The sequence below is a fragment of the Anabrus simplex genome, chromosome 3, assembly GCF_040414725.1.
Source record: "Anabrus simplex isolate iqAnaSimp1 chromosome 3, ASM4041472v1, whole genome shotgun sequence".
NCBI lineage: Eukaryota > Metazoa > Arthropoda > Insecta > Orthoptera > Tettigoniidae > Anabrus > Anabrus simplex.
Window position 1 is genome coordinate 78,702,367 of NC_090267.1, and position 27,328 is coordinate 78,729,694.

General features: G+C 40.3%; 1 protein-coding gene across 4 annotated transcripts in view; it reads right to left on the reverse strand.

Annotated features, from left to right (window-relative positions):
* Cip4 (formin-binding protein 1-like Cip4) overlaps positions 1–27,328 on the reverse strand; it is a 668,861-nt gene that overhangs the window by 188,679 nt on the left and 452,854 nt on the right. For all 4 annotated transcript variants that reach the window (XM_067142577.2, XM_067142575.2, XM_067142576.2 and 1 more), the window contains exon 5: positions 15,999–16,256. In XM_067142577.2, the coding sequence (XP_066998678.1) occupies positions 15,999–16,256 (258 nt within the window). The remainder of the gene's footprint in view (positions 1–15,998; positions 16,257–27,328) is intronic.

Sequence of the window (27,328 nt, forward strand, 5' to 3'; positions counted from 1 at the left end):
CCAGATGCAAGCTCACAGCTGTGCGCCTCTAACCGCATGGCCAACTCGCCTGGTGAACTCCAAATTAGAGTGGGACCACAATCTGAAATTTATTGTAAGTAAAATAGTACTGTACCTACTACAGGAGTATCCAACAGACTACGTAGAATAATTCCTGAATGTAACTTAAAATGTGTTTATTATGCATTGAAATCATAGTCATCTACAATGTGCTAATGTTGTATGGAATCGCTGCACTCAACGTCAGATAGTGGAGCTCCAAATTCTTAAAAATAAAGCACTCATAGTCTTCCATTCTCAATGTCTAGACAAGTAATGTAAATGAGTACAGACATTCCTCCAGTTAGGTTATCTACTGCAAATTCTTTGGTAACATCTGCCTTCATAATTTAGTTCAGGCTAATATAAAATACAAATTCATTAGTAATTTGTTAATTCACGATCACGCAACAAAAACACAGCAAACTGGAAAAACTTACATGTCCCAAGAATTAACATGGTGGTGTATACCGTAACAGCTTTTAATTCCATCCCTCAATCACTGAAAGCTTCCCAAAATTTTACAAATTTCAAAAGAACTATTAAGAATAATTTATGGATAAAATTTAATGATCTTGGTGTTGGCTTAGTTAGATGAACCTCTTATCAGGTGCTAATTCAAATTCTATGATCCTCTTTACATACTTTTTTTTTTAAACCATTTAATTGTATCCTAGAAAAATGTTGTATTCTAGATTCAAATTTCGTTTATAAAACTTTATGCTTTGGATGAATAAAATCTTTATTTGCATATCAATATTATAACTGCTCCAACTTTGTAATGTACTGTCCCTAATACAAGGAACAGCTCTTGGGATCTTTGAAGCAATAAAATAAAATAAATCATCAAGGAATTAGTGTATTAAACAGTGGATTTAAAAATAATTCCAAAATAATTACACTGTGTCTAATCATTACCTCCAAAACAATACTGATTGAAGAATAAACTGGCCTCCATCAAAATACGCCATAAAATGATGCAGGCAGCTCTCATTGTGTCTCACCTAACTGATAAATATAGAGAGTGTGATGATTAACTGTGTCAGTCAGGTCAGTAATCTATTTGCTGACAAAGAGAAAAGGCAATAGATGAAGTTGCAGTTAAATATTGAGTCTAGATAGATGAGGAATGTTGAATTTAGACCAATGACAGACTGGACTACTAGGCAAAGGAATAGTAGGTAATATAGCCCATTCATGTTACAGTATAGGAGCTACTACTTCCAGAATGATTTCTGTACATAAAAGCAGATAAAACTGCAACTTAACGAATAAGAGGGTATGGATATCATTAATGTATGGAGGAACGATGTCCTGAGTTGGTCACTGCCTGTGAGAAGACACAAAGTAAGGCTCAAAATTACCACAAGAGACATACAACTGCCAAAGCATGGAAAGATGGGTCTTGTTGTGAAGACAACTAGCAAGAAATATGAATGTAAAATCTGACAACAAACTACATCTAACATGTGGGAATGTATACAAAAGTATATAGACCAATTGAGTCCGTGTTTAACTATATGCGTCATACAACTTGGCAGTATTTTATACTGTTCAATTAAATAAACCCAGTTTCTCTTTTCAATCCATGCATGATTTAGTTCTTGTGAGGAAGAATTATTATATTCCATCTTTTCCATCTTTTACACTCAAAAAGAGAGAATTCACACAAATCGTGTATTAAGCAAAGCTCTTTCGAAGGAACTGAGTTTGCTGCAGGTCAATTGCAGAATGTGATAATTTCATCATAGAACAAACCTTGTCTTCCTGTGGTCAGGAAACTGAACAAGAACATTTCATGGTGGAATAATGACCTGGCAAAGAGAAGGAAAGAAGTTAGAAGATTATTCAATGCAGCCAAAAATTCAGGCACGTGGACTGATTATTAAAAAATCATTAACAGAGTACAATAAAACTCTAAGAGCAGCTAAAAGAAATTTATGGAGAAGGGGATGCACACTTTCCTGGCTCAGAAATCATAGTAGGACCTCTTGGGTGTAGGGACACACTTTGTAGTGGAATTTCCTAACCTGAAACCATACATACATAATCATTATAGACTGTTATGCCTTTCAGCGTTCAGTCTGCAAGCCTCTGAGAATTTACTAAACGTCGCCACAATCCTCGATTTGCAACTAGTGCTGCGGCCTCATTTAGTTCTATACCTCTTATCTTTAAATCGTTAAAAACCGAGTCTAACCATCGTCGTCTTGGTCTCCCTCTACTTCTCTTACCCTCCACAGCAGAGTCCATTATTCTCCTAGGTAACCTATCCTCCTCCATTCGCCTCACATGACCCCACCAACAAAGCCGGTTTATGCACACAGCTTCATTCATCGAGTTCATTCCTAAATTAGCCTTTATTTCCTCATTCCGAGTACCCTCCTGCCATTGTTCCCACCTGTTTGTGCGAACAATCATTCTTGCTACTTTCATGTCTGTTACTTCTAACTTACGAATAAGATATCCTGAGTCCACCCAACTTTCACTCCCATAAAGCAAAGTTGGTCTGAAAACAGACCGATGTAAAGATAGTTTCGTCTGGGAGCCGACTTCCTTCTTACAGAATACTGCTGATCGCAACTGCGAGCTCACTCCATTAGCTTTACTACACCTTGATTCAATCTCACTTACTATATTACCATCCTGGGAGAACACACAACCTAAATACTTGAAATTATCGACCTGTTCTAGCTTTGTATCACCAATATGACATTCAGTTCTGTTGAATTTCTTACCTACTGACATCAATTTAGTCTTCGGGAGGCTAATTTTCATACCATACTCATTGCACCTATTTTCAAGTTCCAAGATATTACACTGCAGCCTTTCGACACAGTCCGCCATTAAGACCAAGTCGTCAGCATAGGCCAAACTGCTTACTACATTTCCACCTAACTGAATCCCTCCCTGCCATTTTATACCTTTCAGCAGATGATCCATGTAAACTACAAACAGCAAAGGTGAAAGATTACAGCCTTGTCTAACTCCTGTAAGTACCCTGAACAAAGAACTCATTCTATCATCAATTCTCACTGAAGCCCAATTAGTCAACATAAATGCCTTTGATTGATTTTAATAATCTACCTTTAATTCCACAGTCCCCCAGTATATTGAACATCTTTTCCCTTGGTACCCTGTCATATGCTTTCTCTAGATCTACGAAACATAAACACAACTGCCTATTCCTCTCGTAGCATTTTTCAATTACCTGGCGCATACTGAAAATCTGATCCTGACAGAATCTCTGTGGTCTGAAACCACACTGGTTTCCATCCAACTTCCTCTCAACGACTGATCACGCCCTCCCTTCCAAGATGCCAGTAAATACTTTGCCTGGTATACTAATCAATGAGATACCTCAATAGTTGTTGCAATCCTTCCTGTTTCCTGGCTTATAGATAGGTGCGATTACTGCTTTTGTCCAATCTGAAGGTACCTTACCAACACTCCACGCTAATTTTACTACTCTGTGAAGCCATTTCATCCCTGCCTTCCCACTATACTTCACCATTTCAGGTTTAATTTCATCTATTCCTGTTGCCTTATGACAATGGAGTTTATTTACTATCCTTTCCAATTCCTCAAGCATAATTTCACCAACATCATTTTCCTCCTCCCCATGAGCTAGGCTGTTTGCAACACCACCAGGATGATTGCCTTTTACATTGAGAAGATGTTCAAAATATTCCCTCCACCTCTCCAGTGATTCCCTGGGATCTATTATGAGTTCACCTGAATTACTCAAAACACTGTTCATTTCCTTTTTCCCTCCCTTCCTAATATTCTTTATTACTGTCCAGAAAGGTTTCCCTGCTGCTTCACCTAGCCTTTGCAGGTTATTACCAAAATCTTCCCATGTCTTCTTTTTCGATTCAACAACTATTTGTTTCGCTCTGTTTCTTTCATCTACGTACAAATCCCTGTCTGTCTTGGCCCTTGTTTGGAGCCATTTCTGATAAGCCTTCTTTTTACGTTTACAAGCTGCTCTCACTTCATCATTCCACCAAGACGTTCGCCTTTTCCCGTCTTTACACACAGTTGTTCCTATGCATTCCCTTGCTGTTTCTACTACAGCATCCCTGTATGCCACCCATTCACTTTCTATATCCTGAACCTGCTTACTGTCTACTGTTCGAAACTTCTCACTAATCATATCCATGAACTTCTGTCTAATTTCCTCGTCCTGGAGATTTTCTACCCTTATTCGTTTGCAGACAGATTTCACTTTCTCTACCCTAGGCCTAGATATACTTAGTTCACTACAGATCAGATAGTGGTCTGTACCATCGAAAAATCCGCAAAAAACTCGTACATTCCTAACAGATTTCCTGAATTCAAAGTCTGTTAAGATATAGTCTATTATGGATCTGGTACCCCTAGCCTCCCATGTGTAGCGGTGAATAGCCTTATGTTTGAAGAATGTATTCGTAGCAGCTAAACCCATACTAACACAGAAGTCCAGCAAACGCTTCCCATTCCCATTAGCTTCCATATCTTCACCACATTTACCAATCACCCTTTCGTATCCTTCAGTTCTATTCCCAACTCTCACATTGAAATCGCCCATTAGCACTATTCTATCCTTGCTGTTGACCCTGACCACAATGTCACTCAATGCTTCATAAAACTTGTCAACTTCATCCTCATCGGCACCCTCACATGGTGAATACACGGACACAATTCTTGTCCTAATTCCTCCAACTGACAGATCTACCCACATCATTCGCTCATTTACGTGCCTAACAGAAACTATGTTGCGTGCAATGGTATTCCTGATAAAGAGCCCTATCCCAGACTCTGCCCTTCCCTTTCTAACACCCGTCAAGTACACTTCATAATCTCCCATCTCTACCTCGTTATCTCCCCTTACCCGAACATCACTTACTCCTAGCACATCCAGATGCATTCTCTTAGCTGACTCAGCCAGTTCTTTCTTTCTTCCAAAAGCCCCATTAATGTTGATAGCTCCCCATCGAATTCCGTTTCGCTCGCCAAGTTGTTTCCAAGGAGTCCCTCGCCTGTCAAATGGGAATGGGACTCCGTTACTCCCATAGGTCCGAGGCTTGCTTAAAATGTTCTGAGCTCGGTAAATTCATGAAGCAGGATGCTACCCTACTTGCATATAGTCCAAGTGAGGATCTGACCTCTAACGGGTTATGGACCACCGGTGAATTGTATAGTCCTAGCTGCCTGAGCACAAGGACTCAGAATATATCCGAGATGCCCACTCCCATTCCATAGCAACTGGTATCCCGACTCTCAGGACCACTTACTAGGAAAAAATGGTGATGCTGTGGGGTTGTCAATTATGGAAAGTTAAAATGGGCTGTATTGTAATTTAAACCTTACAAATCAAGAGCATGATGGTATAAAGCCCATCATGCTTCAGAAAGGGTTTGACCTGCACGCAAGGATATTAATATACATAAAGCTTGTTTAACTCTAGGATATGTACCAATGAGATTGAGACATAACAAGATGGTGTTTATCCCGAAACCCAAAAAATCTATGACCCAGGGCACTTTATGTCATTTATTCTCAAAATTCTTAAGAAAATGAGTGATCGGTGTGGGGACGATGTTCTGGTTAACAGACCATTACATCATCAGAAACAGCATGCTTACAAAGCAGGAATGTCAACAGATAGTAGAGAGGCTGGAATTCAACAAGGTGACGGGAGCATATCTGGATATAGAGGATGCTTGTGAAAACACATTTTTATTCTACGACCACTGTAGTCAGGTAGTGTGGACTGGATGAAACCTTGTATACAAAGGTAGATCGAGTCATGCTCCAAAGCAGAGTGGTACATGTGTCCCAAATGGGGAGCATCCTAGTGGCTACACTTACTGGCGGGTGTCCGCAGGAAGGGGTGTAATCTCCTCTGCTGTGGAATCTTGTGTAGATCAACTGTTGAATGTTGTCAGCAGTTTAGACTACAACATCTTTGGCTATGCTGACAATGCTGTTTTCCTTGTGCAAAGAAAATTTACAGAAACTGTTAAGGAATGAATGCAAAAAAAGAGCATGTAACATTGTTCCCAAAATGGGGATAAAATGAGGGACTTAAAATCTCTCTCATAAAACAGCAATTGTTCTCTTCAGCATGAAAATAAACTGGGAGGAATTAGGACTTCTATTTCTGAATGGTGAAGAAATTAAAATATCTGATGAGGTTTTGTATCGATTCCAAGCTTATCTAGAACCAACATTTTAAGAAAATCTGCAGAAAATTCACAACCACTTTTGTGGTAATCAGATGAGTGTATGGTAGGTAATGGGACTAAAGACGGGATTCCACTAAGGCAAGATCTGGGCGACATGAAGCATGCGGCTGGCAACAAATGTTGCTCTTTGTAGCATGCGTCACTTGTGGAGACTTGTCGCCAACTACAAACGTTATTCCATCAAGGCAACCAAAACAACAGTTCCTCACTCGACTTTGACCGGCTGGTGACAGCTATACTTCCTTGTTTCGAATTTCTCAACCTATCCTCTCACGAACCATCCCGGAAATGTGCATGGCGCGGAGTGATCCAAGCTGATAAGGCATGGAGCCCTTGGCAAACAAACCACGTCGGAATTCTCAAGAGGTGAAAGCAATTAGTGATGACCGATGAGTTTATGGAGTACTTAGTCATGTGAAGGTCGTGCTCCATGGCAAAATCGGTATGCCTTGAGGTACGAGAAGACTTAGAAACTTCCTGTTCACTGGAATTTAATTATATTTTTAAAAATTAAAATGTATTAGTTTTAAGCAGAATATCCTAACCCTATTATGATTATTTTACTCCCTTATAGTTCACATTTCTAGTTATACTAGGACAATGAAAGATAACTCGCAGCAACTATGACAATAAGTAGACAGAAACATGGCACCACGGCCCTTGAAGGGCCTTGGCCTACCAAGCGACCGCTGCTCAGCCCGAAGGGCTGCAGATTACGAGGTGTCATGTGGTCAGCACAACAAATCCTGCCGGTCGTTATTCTTGGCTTTCTAGACCGGGGCCGCTATCTCACCGTCAGATAGCTGCTCAATTCTAATCACGTAGGCTGAGTGGACCGCGAACCAGCCCTCAGGTCCAGATAAAAATCCCTGATCTGGCTGGGAATCGAGCCCAGGGCCTCCGGGTAAGAAGCACGCACGCTACCCCTACACCACGGCGCCGACAATAAGTAGACATAGTGAGGAAGAAAAAGACTGATGAAACAGTGTTGGAAGACTGCGTAATTAGAGTAGCGGTGAAAGATATCCAAATAAAAAGTAGATTAATTGTTGTGTGTTAACAGTGTAGAAAAGAGAACCATTTGTTGTTATGCTATTAAACGACGTATTTACGAGAAAGCCATAGGCATGGTGACGCCATAAGATACTGATATGTAGAATATATTATTATTATTATTATTATTATTATTATTATTATTATTATTATTATTATTGTACAATGATGTTATTGGTTTTACGTCTCATTACCACTTTTACGGTTTTCTGAGTCGCCGAGGTGCCGGAATTTAGTGCAGCAGGCGTTATTTTACGTGCCATGAAATATACCAAAACGAGACTAACGTAGGTCTACTTGAGCACCTTCAAATACCACTGGACTGAGTTAGAATCTAACCTGCCAAGTTTATTATTGTTATACTGTAGTAGTTAGTACTATGATGTCATTAAATTCTATTTTAATAGTTATCTCTAATTTATTTATTTCTAGTGCAAACTATTGCCAGTACTAATAACGAGAAAACCAGGCATTGAATAATAATAATAATAATAATAATAATAATAATAATAATAATAATAATAATAATAATAATAATAATAATAATAATAAGGTAGCAGGTAGGGACCCTCTTCGGAGGCAGCCCTGCCCAGGGAGTGGCGCCCCAGCCTATGTAAGTCCCAGAGCACACTGACCCGGTGTGTATCATCTGGTAAGGGTCCCAGCTCAGGGTTACGAGTGAAGACCTCAACGGCAGTGAAGGCGGAGATGAAGATCATTGGTACGGCAGAACTGGCGGATGAGGCACCCTTGCTTTTTGGGATAGTAATAAAAAGCCTGTTTAAAATCCAGGTGCGTCTGAGTGGTATCCACCGGCTTCCTGGTCCGCGTCCGTCACCTTGTAGGTGCGGCGGCAATACCAAGCTCCAGGAACTAACAGTCCCTGGTTCTAAGCACCCAGCACTGCTGGATTTCCTATTACAAGCCAAACATGATTCGTGAGCGTACTAACAACATTACCCCAGGTGGTATCCAATCCACCCGTCGCACTGAGACGGCAACCAGACTTTCGGATTCTGGGGAGCCTGGACAACCACGAAAACATGGGAAAGAGTCGGAGCTCTCTGGTAAACTATCCCACAAAACCCCCACGTACATTGGTACATTCAATATCAACACTTTGATACAACCAGGAAAATTACTAAATTTAGTCACAGAACTTGATCGGCAAAAAATTCTTATCCTTGTCCTGCAGGAAACTCGATTTACTAATGATGCCACCTTGGATTATGGAAATAACCGTATATTCAAAAGCAAAACAGACCAAAAGATTCTAAATAAGACCCCTTTATTTGGCATGAGCTTCGTAGTACATAAAAGTATACTGAACTCTATCCAAGAAGTTAATTCCATCAGCAATCGCCTAATGACCATGAGGATTCAGTGTGCCAATAGAAAATATACATTAATAAATGCACACGCCCCTACAAATATAGACAACAAGAAGAATCCCAAAAACGTGGACAAATTTTGGAACAGACTTGAAAAAGTGATGTCAAAAATTCCAAAGGATGACGTCAAAATCCTCTTAGGCGATTTCAATGCACAAATCGGCCGAGAAAAGGAACACAGGAAAACTGTCGGACTCTAACCGGCGCACAAATTTACGAACAAAAACGGCTCAAGGCTCAGTGAACTATGTCAACAAATCATGTCCACATCCCTCAGGAAGCATCCCAAGAAACAAAAAACCTGGAGGTCCCCCATTGAATCCATTGGAGAATTTCAGATTGATCATGTAGCTATCTCGTATCAGCTAGAGAAAGAGGTACATGATGTACAAGTGAGAAGAGGAGCAAACATCGACTCTGATCACTATCTCACAAGAGTTAAAGTAAAATTTACTCCAAGAAAATACCACCGCAAGAAAATCCAACAACAGAAATTTGACATAAAACAGATTCCTGTTACGGATCTAAAAGAAGCATGGGAAAATCAACCAGCGAAAACAAGGGAAGAATTCCACACCAAAATCATACAGAAGGCACGAGAAATGGTACCCTTAAAAAGGAATGCAAAACACCCCTGGTGGAACTCAACATGCAACCAAGCCCTAGAGATAAGAAAATCTGCGTTTCAGAAATACAACAGTAGAAAATCCCAGAAAACTCAACGAGAATTTTATGAGACCACAAAACAAGTATCCAAAACCATCAGGCAAGAGAAAAGAAAGCACCTGAAAGAACAACTGAGTCAACTGAAGAAAACTTTAGAAACCACAACACAATGGATTTCTACAGAACATTCACAGAAAAAATCCGAGGATACATTCCACAGAACTTATGTTTTAGGAAACAAGACGGAAAATTGGCGCTTACTAATAAAGAAAACTGCCAAGAACTTGCACGGTACTTCTCAGAACTTCTTAACTGCCCCGAACCCACTGAAAGATTTCTTGAAGAAGCATCCAGTTTCACTCACCCAGAATCACCTCCACCAAACCAGGAAGAAATTCAGAGCCACATTAAACGACTAAAGAACAACAGAACCTCAGGAAGAGACGGGATTGTTGCAGAATTCCTTAAGAATCTTGGTCCAAATTCACTCAAGGACTTACAGAAATCGTACAGAAAATCTGGAAAAATGAAAAACTCCCAGAAGACTGGATATGTGCCTTGATTCACCCACTTCACAAAAAAGGAGACAAAACTGATGTGAACTACTACAGGGGAATCTCCCTCCTTGAAGTCGGCTACAAAATTTTCTCTGCATGCCTGTTGAAAAGAATACAAGAACAACTAGAGCATAAAATTGGTGAATATCAAGCTGGGTTCCGCCCTCACAGATCATGCACTGAACAGATCTTCAACCTCAAAACCGCTCTAAAATTCAGGGACCTCAGAAACCTTCCAATCATCTGTACCTTCGTAGATTTCAAGAAGGCTTATGATTCAGTTGATCGTCAATCACTGTTCAAGCATCCTGAAAGAACAGGGACTACACTCCAAAACCTTAACTTGACCAAACGGACCCTCACTGACACGAAGTCAAGAGTGAAATTCATGGGAGAAATCTCAGGCGAATTCCTGATAAAAACTGGTGTCTGGCAAGGAGATGGACTATCACCCCTCCTCTTCAACTTTGTACTGGATACGGTGATGAGGGAATGGAAAAACGAACTGAAAGCACAAAATAGCTGGAACCCAGTAAACATCAGGACACGAAAAAACAAGCTTGAAATTCCATGCTTAGCCTTCGCAGATGACCTGGCCCTTTTGTCCAGCGATGAAGTCACAGCAATAAAGCAAGTTGAAATTCTCCAAGAATGTGCCAGAAAGGTCAGACTTCATATCTCCTTCCAGAAAACTGAATTTTTCTGTGCAAAACTAGACATCCATAGTCTCAATACAAAATATGGACAAATCAACAGAGTCCCTCGCTTCAAATACCTGGGCGAAATCCTCGAACCAACCGGACAAGAGAAAATAGCCCAAAACAACCGTGTCCGAAATCTCAGAAGAGCTTATGGGAGAACAAGAGAAATCTACAACAAAAAATGTATGTCTCTCCACGTTAAGATTAAACATTACAATACTGTAATCAAACCGGAGGCTTTATATGCAGTGAAAACTCTAACGCTTCATAGAAAGGGTGAACTGGAAAATATCCTAAAAGAGGAGTGAAAAATCATGAGGAAAATTTTAGGACCAAGACACACGGGAGAAGGGTACCACCTCCAAACCCGGAAATCCACAGAAAAATTATCTAATATTGTGGCAGACCTCAGGAAAAAAAGGCTAAAATTTTATGGACATGTTAAGAGGCTTCCAGAAACTAGACTAACCCACCAAGTTCTTGAAAGTGTTGACAAACTGAACAAACTGAAGAATTTTCCTTGGATACAACAAACAAAAGCGGACATGAAGAACGCACAAATTCTCTGTGAAGACATTTTGAATCGAAATATATATAGAAAGAAAATTGACAATTGGGAAGTTACTCCAGAGAATGAAGTACCAGAAAGAGCAGGTACCAAGTGGACGGAAGAAAGGAAAAGGATCTTTAGTCAACAGATGAAAGCATCCTGGATCCTCCGCAAACGAAATCATAAATAAAGCTTCGTGTATTCCGAAATGGACCATTCACGCATAATAATAATAATAATAATAATAATGACTTCACGTCCCACTATTTACTTTTACGGTTTTCGGAGTCGCCGAGGTGCCGGAATTTAGACTCGCAGGAATTCCTTTACGTGCCACCAACACGAGGGCCGACATATTTGAGCACCTTTAAATACCACCGGACTGAGACAGGATCGAACCTTCCAAGTTGGGGTCAGAAGACCAGCGCCTCAACCGTCTGAGCCACTCAGCCCGGCTGGCATTGAATAAATCACAATCTTATTTACAAAAATTAATGAGGTAACTTATTTCATTTATTAGAGGAAAACAGTGGCTGAAAATCAGTTCACCTCACGTTCCTCATTATCACCTGACGTTTGGAGCATAGATGTCAAGGGGAAAGGTAAGTAGATTATACGCGAACCGCAGGTTTCCTCTCATTTTCCGAATTCTTTTATGCACTCGGTGGAAAGCTGAACGCATTTTAAATTTTCTTCATTTCGTGGACACTGCAGTCATATTTTTCTGGGGGCCATTTTAACATATGCTTTCTTTACTAATGTTTTTACAATCACTCAATGTTACATCCCGCAGTTCCAGAGCTTTGTGACAATCCCCAATTAAATTCGCAGTGTTTTCAATAGCCCACTTCATCTTGCCGCACGGAAATTGTAGCACCGATCCACACACTGTCGGATCCCGGGCGTCACAGTTCGACAAGCATATTTTTGAAGCATGCGGCACCAGAGAGTGTTCGACAGATGGCGACATATCTCACGCCGCAGAGCCGCACACTACATGTCGTGCCGTGTTTCTTCAATTGAAAGTCGACTGCAGCATGCTACACTGTTGCATGCTCCACGTCGCCCAAATGTTGCCTCAGTGGAATCCCGCCTTAAAACATAGCATGATCCACTAATTGTACACCAGGGTAATACGAGCATCAATACTGTATGGTGGAGATTCAATCTGAGCAAGATTCAAAGAATGGCTTACCTGACTACTACTGCAACTTTCAACACAACCCCTGACTGCAACTACAGAGGTGCTACTGAACCTGGCTCCACCTGATATTTTAATCAAGGGGATGGGGGAAACAGTGCTTAAAATTAAACCTTCCAAATTCAGTGTCAGGAATGTTTGTTATATGAGCAGTTGTAGGCGATCATCATCATCATCATCATATCCTAACTCCAGTTTCCTGGGTGTGGTGTACAAGCGCTCACCATCCCCTTCTACATACATCTTCTGATACAGTACATCCTCCCATTTGTAACCTCTCTCCTCCACATCTGATCTTACAGTCTCTAGCCAACGTTTTCTTGATCTTACCTGTGGTCTTCTTCCTACGAGATTAATGTTGAAATATTTTTTGGCAGGTCTTTCCGTGTTCATTCTCAACATGCGCCCATACCACTGAAGTCCGCGTTTCTTTATGACACTGATAATAGGAACCTCAATACCAGCTACTTTCCTATTCAATTCATTTCTGATCTTGTCCTTTCTGATAGTTTGGTTCATGGTTCTAATGAATCTCATTTCAGTTGCTTGGATTCTACTGAAGTCTTTGTTTAGTAGGGTAAAAGTCTCTAAACCGTACGTGAGGATTGGTACGAAGTACGTGTGGTACATGATTGCTTTCACTTTCTGTGATATTTTGCAGTCCCAGAGAAGATTTCTGACTTGACTGTAGAAGTTTGATGCTTTCTGTGTCCTGTTGAGCATTTCCTGCCTAACAGTGTTGTCTTTCGAGATTGTGCTTCCGAGGTACTTGAAGTGGGAAGCTGATTTGATTTTTGCTCCTTCCAGAAATATATTTGAGTTTGTTCCTTCCCTGCTGATGGTAATTTCTTTGTTCTGCTCATCTTCAGTCCAAAATTTTTGAATGTGTTGTTCCATTCATTAAGTTTCTTCTGAACTTCAGCTTCTGACTCTCCCCATAAAAGCACATCATCAGCAAATACCAGGGCGTTTGTTTCACTGTCCATTTCCTTGATAGATTTGATGACCTTGTCAATAATAATAATAATAATAATAATAATAATAATAATAATAATAATAATAATAATAATAATAATAATAATAATAATAATAATAATAATAATAATCGTATGGCCTCAGCTACCGTTTGCAGACATTTCGAATTGACGCCATCTGGCTGTCTGCTCGTCAATTTCGACGTTCCGGTTTACTCTGTCTGCCATCTAGCGGACCTAGAGTAAACCGGATCTCTCTTGGGCGTCTATGGCTGAGATTTAATTAATTTTGTCGGGTAAATACCAAATGTATCACCAGAGATCTTTTACATGCCGACATCGTACGACATGGAGTGTCGAATGGACTTTTTTCCGCCCTTCAAAAATCCGACTACCTCTGCCGGGTTTGAACCCACTATCTTGGGATCCGGAGGCCGACACTCTACCACGGTTCCACAGAGGCAGCTACCTTGTCCATTACTATTATGAACAGGAGTGGTGACAGAGCACTTCCTTGTTGGACACCTCTCTTTGTTTCAAACCATTTTGATCGTCCATTGCCTATCTGGACACAGCTGTAGCACTTGTGGTATAGCATCTTGACTTTGTCCGTTAAGTACTTTGGCATTTTTAGGTCTTCTAGACATTCCCATACCTTGTTTCGAGGAACACTATCATATGCTTTTTCAATGTCCACAAATGCAATCACAAGATTTCTTCCGTATTCCCAGTACTTTTCTGTCAGCATCTTTCCTGCAAAGATAAGATCCACAGTACTTCGACCTTTCCTGCACCCGTGTCGCTCTTCCTCAAGCAAAGGTTCCACTATCTTCCTAAGTCTTGTTTCTATGATCTTTTCCAGTAGCTTCAGTGAGTGTGACAACAGCGTGATGCCTCTGTAATTTCCACATTTCCGTCGGTTGCCCTTCTTGAACAGTGGGATGATGACTCCTTTACTCCAATCTTCTGGAATTTTGTTACTTTCCCAAATCACTGATAACACTCTATATAGCCAATTCAAGCCCAGTATTCTAGCTGCCTTTATCATGTCTGAGCTGAGGTCATCAAAGCCTGGGGACTTCCCATTTCACATGCTCTTTAGTGCTGTTTCTACCTCAAGCCATGTTAATGGGTATTTGTTGTTTTTGACTTCATCTACACTACAATCATTGGTGGTGTGTTGCCCCCATCTCCATTTAACAGCATGCTGAAGTACTTCTTCATTTCATCCCTGATCTCTTCCTCTGTTTGTATTAAGCTACCACCATCTGTTTCCAGTGCAAGGATATTTATATTTTCATTTCTTTTCCTGTTTACTATTTTGTATAGTAGTTTCCTACTTCCTCGACAGTCTTCCTCTATCCTTGTAGTAAAGTCATCCCAGCACTTTTTCTTTTCTCCCTGGATCACTCTTTTACAGCCAGTTTCTTTTTCTGGTATTCCTGTGCTAGATGTTCAATTTCTGATTCATTTTGTCTATTGCCTGTTTTCTGTATTTTGAGGTCTAATTTTCTTTTCAGTATATTTCTATCTTTTACTGCTGTCTTCACTCGGTCATTCCACCAAGGTGTTTCCTTCTCTTTTGGTGCGGCACTTGTTTTTCCACAAATTTCCGTGGCTTCTTTTACAAGTGTTTGTTTGAATAAGGACCATTCTTCTTCTTAATAAGAAATTTAAGGCCATCACTGAGCCAAACTTTAGGAAGAAGGAGTGTTTATCCCAAGGCTTCCTTGATCTGCTTTACAGACTGCTCAAAAGCAGTCTTGGGAACAGACTCAGGATTATATGAAGTTATACCGAGAAGAGGAATAAGCTTCTCTTTGGGATAATATGTTACAGTACTCCAGAATGAAATATATCAATCCTACAGTGTGCATATGAAAACATAAAGAGAGGTTTTAACAAGGTAGCCTTTCCATTTCCTTCAGTGCTTCTGTGATCTAGTACTCACAACAGATTGACATCATAATGTTCTCCAAGGTCAACAGTGCACTAAGGCATTCTTCTACCAGTTTAGAAGTCACGCTGGGACCTGGTAAAGCCATAAGTGCGGTCTGGCTGTCTGAATAAAAAAGAATCTTTTTGCTTTTAAACAAGGACCAGCATAATGTTAACAGCACTAGAGCGAGCCCACTGAATACCTAAGTGTTTCCTTAGGGATGTCATCCAGTCCAGGAATGAACACCTTAAAAGGTGAAAAACAACAACAGCATCCAACAATCGCAGGAAGCTATTTATTGAAGCACCGTGTAAGAAAGCAACTGAAACGTTACTTAAGTGCAATAGAACCCTGTTTAGTAGCAGTCCTCAAAGGACGTGCCTCTATGAAGAAGCATTTAATAAAATGGGAATTTTAAATAACCTGCAATGCAGATTAAGCAGGAACAAGTTAGAAAAAAAAACATTATACAAGTAAAACTACGGCCCTTAAGAAGTACAGCATATCTGGCAATACAATCATCAAACCATAAGAATTAAATACAGATTCATTACTGGGAATGTACATTCTAACACAGGAATTATGGACTAGTGCTAATTCCAAACAGGCTAATAAAATAAGCCTATCAGCAGAAGTGCATCTACAGCAATGTTGATGGGCCCTTGTTAAAAAAAAAAACTTTTAAGTTAAAACCTACCTGCAAATCATTAGTCTTTTGCAACTGGTTTGCGTACTCATTCTTGGTTTCTTCACATTGCTGTGACTTGATGGCCATATTCATCCGCTGCTTCTCGACTTCAGCTCGTGAAAGATTCAGGTCGGCATCCGCCCGCTGGAAATTGTCTAACGCCCGCTCTGCCTCCTTGAATGCCTTCTCGTAGTTTTTCCGTGCTCGATCCAGGTTACCCATTTGAGCCGTTAGATTAGCCATCATGCGTGCTCCTTCTTGTAAGTGCTATCAAAGGTCACATGAATGATTAAACTTGACAGCATAATAGACCTCTTTTCACATAGCATGGACAGGATAACTAAAATGGCTTACTGTACAATAGAGGCATAGAACAGGAAAAACCCTGGACTGCCTTGGAACAATGATGCAGGGGGGAAGATGACATAATAAGATTTTTAGTTACATTAAACTCTCAAAAAATCTCTTAATATAAACAGAATTAATTCTTGCTTGGTGAATTGAATTAATATACAACTAGTAGTACTTCCTCAAAATAAGAATGTATCAAGATAAATACCGCCAATAAATGTTTTCTCTAACTGGTGGCTAAACTACAACAAATAATTCATTTTACAAGATGACTTATTGTATTACCAAATCTATTTCAACTAGAATACTGAATTACCTGTCAGAGCAATAAAATGTAATGCTGGTAATTAGGTGTGGCTAGCTTCTGAATACAACAATCATGGACTATACACTAAACCATCCGGCCCTGCGGTGTACGGGGCAATGCGTCCATCTGTCACCCGGTGGCCCCGGGTTCGAATCCCAGCCAGGCCAGGGGTTTTTAATTGTAATGATCAATATCCCTGGCCTGGGGACTGGGTGTTTGTGACATCCTTAATCTTCCTTTCCTCACACACAACATTCTACACTACTGCCATTCCAATTTCACGGAGGTTCATACAATATGGTGCCAGTAGGGAAAAAAGATCCACATGGGTCGACGCCCCGAACAAATAGCATTTTAAAAAAATACACTAAACCACACAAAACCTGACTTTCACAGATGATTATTTTCCTTCAAAATCCTCTTGTTCGAAATAGGATGAACATATTGTGCAGGCAGTAAGATTGCAAGCATCATCTCTTTGACTGCTGGTTATCCACAATTTACAAACATCCCTTCTTCTTTCCATGTGTGCACTAACGTTACTTCCTTTCCACTCTCCTAATGATGCTTAAGATTCAGGCACTCTTTTCTCAGTATGTTTAGCTGTTTTCTATTTGAAGAGTTTTCATTATTCCAGTGTTCCTCTTCTGCCACCTTTTGGTGCAAACCAAGTTATTGTCATCTACTGTATGTAGTTCTAAGCATACTGGCTTGTGTCTGTGCAAGTAGTGTTAAATTCTGATAACAGACAGTAGACCAATACAGTAATGTTTGTTCTAGATTTCCTGAGTTAGCTTGATGATGATGATGATGATGATAAATGATTTTTACATCCCACTAACACTTTTTTGAAACACCTAAGTGCCAAAATTCTAACCCACAGGAGTTATTTTTATCTGTACCAATAGAAGGCTGGGTATTTGAACACCTTCAATTACCACCAAGCTGAGCTAGGATTGAACCCGCTAACTAGGGCTTCAAAGGCAGTACTTTTACTGTATGAGCCACTCCACCCAGCTAGAGATATCTATGTCACTACTACAAGATGGTGGAGAGTGAGGAACTGTGTAATAGTTTGCTGCAAGCCAAAAAGAAAGCTATTTGTGAGTGACAGTGATGAAGAACCTGCCAATATCAGGGCAGGGAGTTCAGATGAATTTATACCAAATGAGTTGGAAGAAGTGTCGTCAACTGTAGGGATGAAGCAATAGATTTCATAAAATGGCAGGAACTGTGGGGATTTTTAAAAACTGAATGAATGATAAATTAACACATGTCATTGCTAATACTGGTAATAATCAATAACAAAATACACTCATTTTCATAAAAACCAGAACACCCTGAAAGACTAGAGATAGGAAGTTCATATTCACAGAACATGTGCATTAGTACAGTATGTTCTGAAGAAATGATTAGCATTTAAACCATGTCGGCCCGCAGGTTCAAGGTCCATATTGATATCTCGGCGCACCACCATCGACTGGTAAAATGTGCCCGTGGCTCTCGTTGCCTCTATAAACCAAAGGTAATGGATCAGTGTGACTTGAGCAGATGTGCAGGATCCCTCACAGACATGTGTGAGAACCATAACGTCAAATAAGGGAATTTGAAAGAAGGTGCATTTGGCATGAGAGAACGTGATGCATCCATCCATGAAACTGCTGCTCGTGTGGGATGAAATGTGTTGGCAGTGCAACAGGTGTGTACAAAATGGTTCACAGAAGGCGGTATAACACGACGAAAAGAGTCTGGTCAAACCACCCAGACCACCCCCCCGAGAAGATAGACACACCATTCAAATGATATTGCAGGATAGATCTGCATCCTTCTTGGCTCTGGCACAACAGTGGAACAATGTAACACATCATACACTATCAGGAGTGACAGTCCATCGCCGTTTATTACGGTCTGGGTTAATGGTGCGTCGTCCACTTCTCCACCTACCTTGGACTAATGTGCATAAACATGCTAGGCTGCAATGGTGTATGGAACAAAGTCACTGGGGATAGGAATGGGAGCAGATAGTGTTTTCAGACGAATCCAAGTTCTGTTTGTTTGAAAATGATGGCCGCATTTTGGTTCGCCGCAGACAGGGGAAGAGGCATCACATTGACTGCATTCACACAAGACATACAATGCCAATTCAAGGCCTTATGGTGTGGGGTGCTATTGGGTACAACCACTAATCACAGTTGGTGCATGTCCAGGGCACTGTGAATAGTTTGACCTACGTAAATGACATACTGTGACCCGTAGTCATACCCTTTCCACACGACAGACGCCATATTTCAGCAGGACAATGCGCGACCACATGTTGCTGTACGAACACGTGCCTTCTTGTTGTCACAGGATGTCAGACTGTTGCCCTGGCCCCGCCCGATCACTGGACTTGTCGCCAATCGAAAATGTGTGGGATATGGTGAAATGACGGGTGTGGCGCTGTGACCCAATGCCAACCACCAAAGATGAACTGCGGAACCAGGTGAATGCAGCACGGATGGCTATGTCCCAAGATGCCATTCATGCCTTATACACGTCAATGCCATCACGCATGGAATAAGTTTTCAGTGCCCATGGACGACCCAGTGCCTACTAGGCAATGGGACACATGCTGAACCTAGGTGACTGAAATGCTAATCATTTCTGCAGAACATACTAATGAACATGTCCTGTGAATATGAACTTCCTATCTCTAGTCTTTCAAGGTGTTCTGTTTTTTTATGAACATGGGTGTATATACAAGCTGCAGAGTACAGCAAATATTTAATAAACAATGAGTTCACTAAAACTGGTGATCTATTTCCACCACTGATATCTTGCTCATAACCCCCCGCACCCTCCAAACACATACTCAATACAATCCATGCAACAGCAATGCTGTCTACAAGAAAATTTATTTAAATTAGTGCCCCTTTAATATTATTTTAATTCTTAAATGAACTGCATTCATATTTTGCCAAAGATGTTTTATTTACATAAAACATATCATAAGTTAAGAACTTCATGTTTTATCTGTATTGACATGTATTCAGAATAGGTATGAGGTTATCAACCTTTCAATACACTACAAGTAAAATGACAAAGAGATTTGTAGACCATTTCACAATTTAAGGGACCGGTTTCACCCCAACCAGGGGTCACCCTTAGCCTTGTAATTCTAAACATCGGCAAGTTATATAATGTATGTACAATCATTAAAATCCTTCACAGTATGCAAAATCACAAGAGATAAAACACACATTAAAATATATAAAGACAACACCAGATGTGGAATTCAAATAACTAATGCTAACTCGAGCACAGTATCCCTCAGATTGTCAACACTTCGACACTTGGAGAATATGGATGAAGGTCATTTAAACATTTTCCTACATTGACACAGTCAGGAAGATGCTCTTGAGCCTAATCCACCAGTTAGCCTACAATTTACCTTTTTTAAGAAGCTTGGCCACAGGAAAATACCCATTTATTATATGGTTCTCATTTATAACCACCGATACCTCAACCACATAACTTCGGCCTACATTTTTAAAGATCATTTCAGAAGATAGAGTGTTAAACAATGTGTAAGGTGGTACTATCAACGAATAGGGCACACACGAGGATCAAATGTGAATCGAGTGACACGCTTCAGACTTCCATCCAACAGAACTCTTTTACAAGTGGTCATTTTACCAAAACTTTCATTTGAATGTTGAGGAATTTCTGTAGCTAGAATAACCGAGTTGCTTTTCAGTATTTTGTCACATGAACATCAAATACATAACTGAAATGTATTGAATAAGATGGAACCTCAATTGTTCCCTTTTAAGGAATATTTGTATGACATGAGTCAATCATCATCATTTTCCCTTTTCGAGCTGACAGCAGGGGGGCAACAAATATGGTTCCTCTCCACTTCATCCTGTCTCTTCACCATTCCTCATCTGACCATGTATTCCCGTCCAAGTTTCATTGTGCTATGACGTTCTTCACAGGGTCCATCCACCATAATCTTGGGTCTTCCTCATCCCTCTTCCCTGCTTCCAATGCTTGTCTTGGCAGTCTTTCTTCTTTCAACCACTTGACACGTCCAAACAATCTCAATCTGTTCTGTTCCAATTTGTCATTAAGTTTTTGCACAGTCATTTAACTCTTTTTGAATGTCTTCATTTCTCAATCTAACCCTCCTTGTCTTCTGTACCATACTGTTCAGGAATTTCATTTCAACTGCCTGTACTCTACTCTCATCTCTCTGAGTCATTGCATATGCCATTATAGGTTAAGCAATATCCCGTGTACACTACTTCTTTAGCCTTCATTAGTACATCTTTATTCCATATCAATATCCATAGGCCTACCTGGTGGTAAAAGGCACTCCCCAGTTGTATCCTCCTACTAATTTCCATATACAGTATTCCATTTTCTGTTCGTTCACTTCCCAGGTATTTGAAGTGTTCAACTACTTCCAGTTCCTTGTCTCCAATTTTGATAGCTCCTTTTCCATTTTTACTTCCTCTACTCATCACCAATGCTAGTGACATTGTGAAAGATTTTACATTAACTCCACGTTCAGTTACGTCATTTACCTTACTAGAACTGCACTTCGCCTTCATCTGATTCGTCATGTTGTTCATCTTGTCCTTCATTCTCGGAACAACTTTCACTATCAGACTCACCTTCATCTGTATCAAACCACTCATCGTTGGATTTCTGAGAAGATTAATCGTGACAATCATTCTCTAAGTGTTGAAAAATCTTGTCTTTTTTGAGCATTCCAAACTTACTCTTTGAACTAGATGCTGCCATATTTGGCCTACTGCGGACAAGTAGCACCACACAGATGTAAAATAAAAATAAATAAGCTTCAAGGAGTATGACAAGTGGTATTTGCTGCCATCGTCGGGAAAAACATCAATTAAGACAACAATACACAATGCGGCAAAGCAGTTCATCATACCCAGGAGATATTCGCAGTAAAAGACGAGTACTTATATATTCGTCATGCCCATTACCCTGTAACCTTCAGCGTATGAATATATACGCCATGCCCAGTTAAGAGGTTAACTTGGCAACATGGGAGATAATGGCGATTCCTCAGTAGTTACCGCAAGTCTTATCTCCTTTCTTGAATGTTGGTATTATAACCCCTTTTCCCAATCCTCAAGCACTTCTTTTTCTCCATACACATGAGTATTCCATAAATCCAGTGGAGTTCACTGGTCCTGCAGCCTTGATCATTTCAATGATTACTTCACCTATTCCCCTAGCTTTTCCCATCTTCATCTTTTTAATTGCCCATTCCACCTCTGTCATTCTAATGTCTGATTTCTTCTCTCTTACTTCTTCTATTCCTGCTGCCTGGATACCTTCTCCACATGTCTGGTTTCTTACCTTCAGCAGTTCATTGAAATATTCTTTCATCTGTTCAATTATCTCTCCTGGGTTTATCAGTATTACTCCTTTATTCTTTACAAACCCTGTATTGTTCACTGCTTCTTTCCTATAGTTTCTTATAAATCCAAATAATAATTTGTTCCCACAGTTCAAATCCTCCTTTAGTTCCATGGTGAATGTTTCTCAACTTATCTTTGGCTACTACTTTTTTTATTACAGGTAACAAGCTTTAAGAGCTTCATTTTCTAAACCTGTACTGACTTGAAAATCGAGTAGCATGTATTTGAGAATACACTTAAATATTTATTGAATAGACGGACTGCTTAAATACAATGCTTAAGTATATTCTTAACTATTTGGTACTACATCTTTGCAAACTCTTTTTGCTTCTATTTATCTCCCTCTACTCTCTTCAGTCTTGCGTGTTTTCCACTTGTTCCAAGTTTTCTTCTTTTCCTTTACTGTACCTTTCCACCATGCTGTCCCTTTCTCTCTAACTTTTCCTGATGTTCTGCCATATGCCTTCTCAGCAAACCTTACAAATTCATTCTTAAAATTATTCCATTCCTGTTCAACATGACTAATATCTGTCCTTTGTATTAGTTTTTGTAATTTTGTCCTAAACTCTTCCTGAACCTCCCTTTCCTTCAATCTCCAGACCCTAATCTTTCTCTTTTTTCCTGTAGTTTGTTTGACCTAGCCTATTTTAATTTTGCTATCACTGCTCTATGGTCACCCCCAAAGGCTTCTTCAGGCAGCATCAAGTGCTAGGCAGTTTTTTAATGAGATGCAGAATTCCCAAAAAGTTGAGAGCAAAAGATTGGCAATGTCAGCTCCAGTAGCATCACCTTCTAAATTAGGCACAGAAAGTAGACAACTCTGAACTTCACTGAGTTCAGACCTAAAAAATGTTACAACAATAGGATATATTTTCAAGTTGCTTTTATTACTTACCATCAGGAGCAACAGAAAATGCATTCACCTGCAAATGTGATACAATTTTCGCCCTTTCTTCCATGCACATTTTTGTAATGACAGCCGCTGTTTTCGTTCTAGCACACCCATATCTTTTAGCGATTTCTGAATCAGGAGACATTTTGCGAAACAAAGGTCCCGCATGGTCGGTACAATTTACAGGCAGGTTATTTTCTACGATAAATGACGCAAATAACGCCTCGGCATTTGTCACAGGATTTGCATCTTGGTTTTTACATGAAAAGTTCAGTTTCTGGTTTCTTTCTACACACTGGACACTCTCCTTATGTTTTTTTGTTTGCATATGTTTGAGTATATCGCACTTCCTGCCATGTGCAACTGAAAAATCATACCTATATATAGTACAGAATGTGAACGTTGCTCCCTTCCTGAATTCACTGAAACATGGAAACTCTTCCCTATAAGCACTTTTAAACACTGCATTATATTTCCTTTTTGACATTTTGGCCAAAACAAAATATATTAAGACATACAACATGAGCACTTCTGCATGTCCTGCGTGCTACTTCTGAGGTTAGGTTACTCGCATGACTCGCTTGCAAAGAGAATGCCTGTATTATAGACCAAAGAGGAGCACATGACTGGCCACCATGCCCCGTACTGCCATCTGGTATCATTATTAGAACTACTAGCGACCAGCCATATATCGATAGAATGAGGAAATCCACGGAAGTTAAAAATAATACGAAAATTACTGATACTGCTCTGGAAATCGGGAAATTGGTCCCAACGATCGGGAGATCGGGAGGAACGATGAAAAAGCGGGAGACTTGGTACGTATTTCAGGTAGGGAGCTGTGGACTCATATATATATATATATATATATATATCACTATCAGCCATATTCAATCGTTTTTACGATGTGGCCTCTTTAAGTCCGAAGCAAGGTAGGTTTCCATGAGGTCTCTCCATCTGGGATGGTCTTGAGCGATGTTCTGCCAACTGATCCCAGTAATCTTCCGGATGTCTTTATCCCATCTGTCCGGTGGTCTTCCCCTTGGTCTGAGATGATCTTTCGGACACCACTCAAGCACAAGCTTTGTCCACCTACCATCAGTTCTCCGAGCAACATGGCCTGCCCACTGCCATTTTAGGATAAATACCCTTTCTAAAATGTCACTGACCTTTGTGACTGACCTGATGTAATCTGCTCTCTTCATGTCTTTCTTCATCAAGCCTAGCATGAACCGTTCCATAGCTCTTTGGGTTGTTCTGAGTTTTTGCTTAACAAACTCGCTCAATGTCCAGGTTTCACAACCGTAAGTCAGTACGGGGAGAACACTCTGGTCAAAGACTATCTTCTTTAGGTGGGGTGGCATGTTGGATTTGAAGATTGAAGAATTTCTTCCGTAGGCTTGCCATCCTAGTTTGATACGTCGGAAGATTTCCGATCTTAAGTCCCCTTTCATGTTTACAAGTTGCCCAAGATAGACAAATTCACTGACCTGTTGTAATGTGGTGTTTCCCACATGCAGCTTTCCTGCTGGGGCCCATTTGTTAAGCATCACTTTGGTTTTTAATAATAATAATAATAATAATAATAATAATAATAATAATAATAATAATAATAATAATAATAATAATACCAGGTAGCAGGTAGGAACCCTCTTCGGAGGCAGCCCTACCCAGGGAGTGGCGTCCCTGCCTATGTGAGTCCCAGAGCACACTGACCCGGTGTGTAACATCTGGTATGGGTCCCAGCTCAGGGTTACGAGTGAAAACCTCAACGGCATCTACGGCAGAGAAGGTGGACTTCGGTACGGCGGAGATGGCGGAAGGGGCATACCCGTAGCGTCTGTACTCCAGAGGAGCGGCTACGAAAGGCGCCTGTCTCCATGTTAGGGGCGGCCTAATTTTGAACCTGGCAGTAGGTATAAAATGCCTTTGGGTGTGGCGAGCCCATCGTAACAATAGCCTATATGGACAAAGCAGATATGGTGCCTCGGAAAAGGTTAGGGCGTCCCCTGCTAAAAGTGACGCGCAGCTCTTCAGCTGCTGGGGGAACTGTGAAAAATGGGCAACCAGCACCAAACTACATCAAAATTGCAACAGTAAATGTACTGACACTGACGGGAAAGACAGAAGAACTGGTTGACTTCATGACAGAAAAAGATATAGCCATACTTGGACTATGCAAGACCAAGAAGAGGGGTACAGGGGAGATCCCTCTGAGAGAAGGATACAGGCTGTATTACAGCGGAGGACCTGAAGCAAAAAATGGAGTGGCCATCATACTTAGAAGAGAAATCCAAGAATATCTGGAATATACAAAGTACGCCAGTGATAGGATGATGATGATGATGATGATGATGATGAGACTCCAGTTTGAAAATGGCGTGAAAGATCTATTTCAGTTGTATGCCCCACAAACTGATTGCATAGATGAACATCTAGAGGTCTTCTTAGAGGAAGTGGAGAGACAGATAGAAGATAAGGAAGTACTATTGATGGGAGATCTAAATGCACAAGTTGGAATGGAAAGACAAGGAAAGGAAGATGTTGTAGGGCCCGTTGGATATGGAAATGTAAATTCAGAAGGCGAGTTGTTGGTGGATTTTTGCATGAGGAATCAAATGATTGTTGGAAACACCTGGTTTAGGAAGAAGAACAGTCAAAAGATTACAAGGTATGGTTGGGAAGACAGACGAACAAAGACCATGATTGATTAGAGAAAGAACACCAGAAGAACCTTGTAGATGTAACAGCCATGCCTGTTGTGATAGGAAAATTGAAAGTTGGAAAGATTGAAAAACCCCAATTAAGAAGAGAGAAAAGAATTAAAGTATGGAAGTTGAAGGAGAAAAGCATACAAGAAGAATTTCAAACGGAAATAACACCCTTGGTACCCAGGACAGAGGTGGGGAATGTTGAAGAGGAATGGAAAAGATTTAAGGAAGCACTGGTTGGATGTGCAGAAAGGGTGTGTTGTAGAACATCAGGAAATGTGAAAGACAAAGAAACACACTGGTGGAATGATAGGGTAAAGATTAAAGTGAAGGAAAAGAAAATGGCATGGAAAGCATCAAAAACATCTAAAACTGAAGAAAGTAGAAGAAAATATGTGGAGGCAAAGATATTGGCCAAGAAAGTAGTGGAGGAAGAAAAGAGGAAAAGCTGGGCCTTATTCACACAGAAATTGAGAGATGATACGCAGGGTAGCAAGAAATTACTGTATGGTATCTTAAGAAACAAAAAGAGAGATCAAGTAAACACCAGATTTGTGAAGGATGAAGGTGGCATAATTTTAACAAAGCCAGAAGAAATAAGAAATAGATGGAGAGAGTATTTTCAGAAGCTGCTGAACATAAGAACAGATGACAGTCATTCAATGGACGACCAGGAAAGGCAATTAGTTGATGAAGAAATGGATAAAGAAATTACAATGAATGAAATTGAAATGTCAGTAAGAAAGATGAAGAATGGAAAAACTGCTGGAATAGATGAAATTTCAGTGGAGATGATAAAGGCAGCTAGAGCTGTAGGCCTGCAGTGGACATATCGGGTTCTCAGGAATGTCTGGGAGAATAAGGAGGTCCCTGAGGATTGGCAAAAAGGAATAATCATCCAATTTTCAAGAAAGGTGATAAGAAAGTTTTGAAGAACTACAGGGGAATTACTCTAATATCCCATGTTGCTAAGATAATGGAAAGGATACTGGAAAGTAGAATAAGGTTGAGGGTTGAGAAGCAGATACAGGAAAATCAGTTTGGTTTCAGAAGTGGAAGGTCAACAATAGAGCCCATTTTCATTATGAGACAACTAATGGAAAAGCATTGGGAGTACGGGAATGGTATGGTGATGACATTCATTGACATTGAAAAGGCATGTCCCCAGGACGAAAGTTTGGGACAGTCTGGTGCAAAACGGAATTGGACAGGGATTAATAAAAATGATCATGGCATTGTATAAGGAATGTTGTAGTTACGTGCAAACACAAGTTGGAAGGACAAGTTGGTTCAAAATAACTAGTGGGCTGGGACAGGGAAGTGTTCTATCACCAATCCTGTTTACAATAGTAATGGATGACATCATGAGAACAGCAAAAGCAGCATATGGAGGAAGAGAAATGAACATGATGTTATTTGCAGATGATATTGTGATTTGGGGAGAAGACGACAGGAAGGTTCAAGAACAGTTGAATGTGGTGAATGGGAAGATCGAAGAATGTGGTTTGAAAATAAGTGTAGAAAAGAGTAAAACTCTTGTTATGACGAGAGGGGAGAAAGAAAGGAAAGGTCAGATTAGACTTGCAGACAAGCCCCTGGAAGTAGAGGAAACGTTTAAATACCTGGGGAGAGAATTAATGGAG